Source organism: Microtus ochrogaster, chromosome 4, assembly GCF_000317375.1.
Source record: "Microtus ochrogaster isolate Prairie Vole_2 chromosome 4, MicOch1.0, whole genome shotgun sequence".
NCBI lineage: Eukaryota > Metazoa > Chordata > Mammalia > Rodentia > Cricetidae > Microtus > Microtus ochrogaster.
Window position 1 is genome coordinate 75835919 of NC_022011.1, and position 6000 is coordinate 75841918.

Genomic DNA, 6000 nt, shown 5'->3' on the forward strand with positions numbered 1-6000 from the left:
TCCAGGTCTGAGACCTAGGCACCCTCTTTCTCTTCTAATCTTAGTTTCTTTCCCCTTTTCTGTGATAAAATACTATGATGAAAGCAACTTAAGAGGAAACGGTTTAGTTCAGCTCACAGTTCAAGGTTACAGTTTGCCATCGCCAGGGAAGTCACAGCAGCAAGGCTTGAGATGGTTAATTACATTGCATCCACGGGAAAGAGCAATGAATGGATGAAGGCCTGCCTGCTCACCTCACTCAGTTTCTCCTTCTTATCCAGTCAGGTGTCCCTGCTCAGAGAACAGTCCCACCTCCAGGAAGAAATCTTCCCACATCAGATTAGACCAAATCAAGATAATCCCTGCAGTACACCCAGACGCCCCATCCGAGGTGAGTCTGGATTTTGTCTAGTTGAAAGTCATCACTAACTGCACCACCCAGGAGCACGAACACACCAATACCTATTCTCCCTTTCAATTCTGAACTCAGCCTGTTCTATCAGAATTTCTTTTAGACAGAAGGATCCTATGTTTATTCATAAAATTAAAAAGAATGTCTTCCCAGGTCACTCTTTCAACCATTCTTCATCTTTCCAGCCTCTACCCCAGTCACACACCACAGCCTGCTTTGCCGATCACTCCTTGGAGAGCATCTCTACCTGCTTAGGTGTCTACTGTCTAGGATAATGTGAGAAGTGTGTGGTCTTCCATGACTGAAGAAACTGTCTGATAAATTCCTCCAGTTGAATAGTATGCCAACGTCATTCAGATTGTTCCTCACCCAGGATAAAACAATGCAACAGAGCACACATTTAAATCTGTCATCCCTAACTCCATGCCCGAACTCTCAATGTGCTGGGACATTTCAGTAAAGCTATGTGCAGCTTTGCAATCAGACTTCAAATCTTACTCTGATGAGAATGGACCCTCTTAGTCTCTCCCAGCTGCCACCAGGTTCCAACCCTGTCTGGTATATACCAGACAGCCACCAAAAAAAGCATTTCCAAATGTTGGACATGATAGTGTGCATCTGTACAGTTGGAGGCATTTAGTTCCCTGGAGCTCATTGGCCAGCCAGTCTAGCAAAATTGCTGAGTTCCAGGTTCAGTGAGAAATATTGTCTTAAAGAAAAAGGTTATGTGTGTAGGGGGTGGGGTAGAAGATGCATCAGTGGATAAAAGCACTTGTTCTTGTTGCCAAGTCTGATGACCTGAGTTTGATCCCTGGGACCCACATGGTGGAATCAGATAGCCAGCCTGAAATCTGTCCTCTGACCTCCATATGAAAATAAACGCACACACACACACACACACACACACACACACACACACACACGGAGAGAGGGAGGAATGGAGGAAGGGAGGGAGGGAGAGAGAGAGAGAGAGATAAATACATAAATGTAAAAACAAGGGATGGAGAGTTTGAGGAAGACACATGACGTTGACTTCGGGTCTCTCCATCCACACATCACACAGTGCTTGCACACCTGTGAAACTCCTGCATGCGCATTTCTTGTTATGTTCATTATTGCTGCCTTGCAATAAAAATATGCCTGCTTCCCTTAGTATCTCCTCCCTTTCCCCAAGAAAAACTACACCGCTGAACCTATCCAAGGTTTTAAAAAAAAAAAAAAGGAGGGGGAAAGAAAAGAAAAGAGATGGAAACATGGCTACCTGTCTCCTTCCCTCCCCTCACCACAGTTATCTGAGTGTTGAATTTTATTGTTCCTTCCCTGTGGATTTTGTCAAGTGAAGCTGTTCTTTATTTTGCTGGTTCAAAACTGGAATAAGTCCATGAGAAGAGATGAATAATTCTAGGATGTGTTGCTTTTTCTCTCCCAAAATGTATAATCATGAGGCATCGTCTCTTGGATGCTTGGACATTGCAATCTGATTTGTATAAGTTAGACTTAAACAAGAAAGAAAATAGAAAAATAAAAATTCATTCTCTGATCCTTACCTCCAAGTCAGATATCTTCTGCAACTGGAGATTCCAAAATGTGGAACTTACTGGAAAGTATTTTCAGCCCCTGGACTTCAATTACCTTATGCAGTAAGGTAGTGTGTGTATGCATGTGTGTTTCTCTCTCTCTCTCTCTCTCTCTCTCTCTCTCTCTCTCTCTCTCTCTCTGTGTGTGTGTGTGTGTGTGTGTGTGTGTGTGTGTGTGGTGTTTATCCACATGTACTTGCCATAGAACCCACAGAAAAGTATGAGAAAATCTTTTGGGACTCAGTTATCTCCTCCTACCATACGGGTCCCAGGAATGAAACTCAGATCCTCAGGCTAGGCAGCAAAACCCTTCACCTGCTGAACCATTCCTCCATTCCTGCCAGGTTCTTTACAGTGCTCCCTCCCTTGGTAACTGAGGTTAGCATAGGATGAAATGTGTAAGCGGAAAGATATTATTAAAAGCAAACAAACAGCCAATCCCTACCCACCCACTCTTACTGCCCCATCCCTTCCAACTAACATTGAGATTTGAAATTGATAACCTGTTAGCACACACAACTGTGCCATCTACCTAGTGAATGACTGTAGCCAACAAAGACGGTGCACATCTCTCTTACTCTTCCCCAAGATTCTAAGGGATCCTTTGGACATTGACGCTATACAGTTAAGGAAACTGAGGCCCCAAAAGGAAGGTTATCTCAAGAGAACTTCTTCAGCAAGGGTAATGTAGCATGAGTCAAGCAAATTCTCTCTTGATGCTTTATTGAAAAATTCTTTTAAGTCTGTGTGGACTGACACCTCTGAAGACACTAGCATTTTCCAAACCGAGAAGCACATACCTGCTTCTTCCTTGAGTTTGCTCTGGGAAACAGGCCTGCCGACAGCACAGAGGTAATCGGAGAACAGCACAGCTCAGGAAAGGGGTTGGGAATAGATGGCATTTCCAGAACATCGAGATCGTTCTTTTTTCTCCTACACCAAGAGAACATAGGACGTCATTTACATAAAACCGAATGTAAAATATAACTGCTGTCAGGAAAGAGAGCGTTTGTTAAGGCTAATGGGCCCCACTCTGTGACAATGCTAACACCATACAAGTTATAGGAAGGCACTATTTCTCTGTGGAGCAAGAGAAAATATGCCGACTAGCACAAATAATTCTGTAGCACCCCCCCCCACACACACACACACACATCTGGCCAAAAAAAAAGAGAAAAAAAAGCCTCACTAGGCATGATCACTCCATTTCCTACACTCAGTATTCTCCTGAACACCAATACAGGCCACGTCATGATTTATGCAAACATTACCCCGAGGGATGAGCCATTGCCTGGCGCCTATTAAATTGACAAAATCTGTAAGTTACATCCAATGAACTCATCCCCAGGAATTTTTACTCATCACTGCTGGAAGTTATGATTTATTAAATATAGATGTGGTTCATCTCGCTTCAAATTTCATTCACAATGTTGCCCACACACAGTCTGTTCGTTTTTTTCAAGTGCTTATAGATACTGAGCACCAAGGCAATCCTTCTGGGAAGGTAAGTCAATAAAACGTGTTAGCATGAGTGTCCGCTCGCCCGCTGGTGAGTTATTTTAACTTGGCTGAAGCCAGAGCACTTTGCAATCCTGACAAAGAAGCGAGAGTGGTATTTGCATGTATGCCTGCAAAGGGCCACAGATTTTATATATATATATACTGTTGTCGCCTTTTTTCTTTCCTAAAGTATGAGAACTCCGAAGGCACTTGGTGCTGATTTCTGTGGAGATGGGAAACCTTTGAAAGCCTCTGCTCTTTCCTGTAGAACGTAAAGACTGCTCAAATGTCAATCCTGCTTTGCGTCTCCGGGGTCCCCGGAAGACTCTACGTGGGAGGTGAACGCATTCACGCTTCGGTTTTTGAAGCCCATAGTGTAGTATAAAAAGGGTCACCCAGGAGCTGAGTGTGGTCAGTCTGGAGTGTGGCCTCCTGGTTCACACTAAAGGGCAAAGGTGAGACAGACGGCTCTCCACAGACCCGCGATGCTATTTATAACAGGGCACCTGGAGATCCTGAGACCCTGCTGACCCCGCGGGGGCTGACTCCATGGGAATTGTCTTCAGACACTTTCAAAACTTGGTTGGGTTCTGGGCACACACTCACCCCTGGGCCGCCTCCTCACCCCAGCAGACTGTGAACCCGGACGCCTCTCCCCCTCCCCCCTGCAAGCTGCCTACCTGTCTGCAGCACCGAAGCGGGTCGCGTCGGAGGCGGGCGACAGCGCGTGCAGTCCGGGGACCCGCGCCGGGTCATGGGCGTCTCCCCTGCCCTGGGCAACGCGGCACACCTGCCCGGCCAGCGGCGAGTCCTGGGCGGCCGCCCGGCCCGCAGCGCTCTGCCCACCTTGCAGGGATGTGGTCATGGTCGTCGGCCAGGGGTCTGGGGAGTCATCGACCGCGCGACGACACTGGGGAAGGGCTGGGTGCGAGCAGTGGCGCTCGGGTGCGAGCAGCGAGCGAGCGCCCAGCAGGTGCGGTGGCAGGGCCGCCTGCGCTCACGGCCGGGGCGGCTGGGACACTGTGGGGCGGGGAGCGGGGGAGGGGCGGGGGCGGAGGAGGAGGGTGGGAACGTGGAGGGTGGGGACCGGGAGGAGCGGTGCGGGGGGCGGGGAGGATGGCGCGCCAGCCTGGCGGGCCCTGCGCGTGGCCCGGGCACTCGGGGGCGCTGGTGTCACTTTGTAGCCGCGCGGGGACCTCGGCCTCTGGCTCCTGAGGCCCCATCGCCGCCTTCTCAGGTGGGCAAGCGAGCACAAGGCTGAATCCGGGAGTCCCACGGGCCCAGTGCCACTCTGGGCTCCGAGGACCCGACAACCAACCTGCAGGGGTCAGAGTAGAACTGATCCTTAGATCCTTCCATGCCTGTAGGGCCGCGGAAGATCACCTAAACTGTTGGATCCTCAGGCAGAGTCCACAGTACCGTACCGGGGTGCCAGGCGGGTAATAGGGCTAGGTTTACCCCAGTTTCCCCCACCATCCCCCCGTTCACAGCAAGAGATGGAGTGGAGTGCGAAGGGGAAGGAATGGAGTTGCTATCTTAGAAAAACTCCCTTGAACTGGTGAGAAGTGTCCCACATCCCTGTGCTCTGTGGAGGATTTCCGAATACTGTACACGCTCTTTGTTCCTTGACCAAATTAGGTATCATCTGGCCTTGGCACCTGTTTCACGAAGTTAACCTTCGCGACCTCTGCCCATGGCAAAGTAAACATTCCTCCTGGAAAATTGAGCTGCCCTTGGTCCCCTGCCTGGGTGTCCTCCCCCATCGGAACATCAGCCCCAAACACTGGTGACAAGCAGAGGTCACTAGCTTCATGGTTAAAGCCTGGCAACTGAGAACTGAGAACACCGGAGTCAAAAAATTGAAAATATCCAATTTCTTCATTTTCCTAAAGTCAAAATTAAGAATAATAATAAAAAAGGACATGAGTGGACATGGCTATGTGGCCGCTGTGGTTTCCAGGAGGCCTCGTGGACGGCAATGGTCAACCCAGGACAAAACAGGGGCTTTCCTGAAGGATAAAACTAATATTACAGGTCATGAACAAAACTTTTCAACCTTGTATGCCAAGCAGGTTTCTTGCTAACATCTAACTACCTTAATTATGGTCTGGCCTATCTATGTGGGTTTTCGGTGCTCTTATTGGCAAAGAGCACTGAAAATGTATATTGAAGCTGTTTCCAGAAAAATCAAATTAAAGTTTGTGTTTGTGGATATCTTCAGCTAAAGAAAGAAAAAATAAACTTTACCATTATCATTATCTAAATTTTACCTCCTAAATTTTAAATTTTATTTAAATTTTGCAGCTGTTTCTCCTCTCTAAAAAATATAATAATAGTGGGGTGTGAACACTGTCACAGTACAGTTAATCAATGGCTAAAATCTGTCCCCTCCCAGTACACACACAGTCTCTCTCTCTCTCTCTCTCTCTCTCTCTCTCTCTCTCTCTCTCTCTCTCTTTCTGTAAGAGAGCTCTCTATTATTATCTTGTGGCGGAAGGACTAAAGAGAAGATGATAAATGTCTTCAATCCCT

At 47.8% G+C, this 6000-nt stretch overlaps 1 protein-coding gene across 2 annotated transcripts in view; it reads right to left on the minus strand.

The window, feature by feature from the left end:
* Positions 1 to 4484, minus strand: part of Grb14 (growth factor receptor bound protein 14) — a 98288-nt gene extending 93804 nt beyond the window's left edge. For both annotated transcript variants that reach the window (XM_026778727.1, XM_005346486.2), the window contains exons 1-2: positions 4149 to 4484; positions 2769 to 2901 (exon numbers count right to left, since the gene is read on the minus strand). In XM_026778727.1, coding sequence (XP_026634528.1) covers positions 2769 to 2901; positions 4149 to 4333 — 318 coding nt within the window. In that variant the 5' untranslated portion in view covers positions 4334 to 4484. The remainder of the gene's footprint in view (positions 1 to 2768; positions 2902 to 4148) is intronic.
* Positions 4485 to 6000: the final 1516 nt, after the last annotated feature.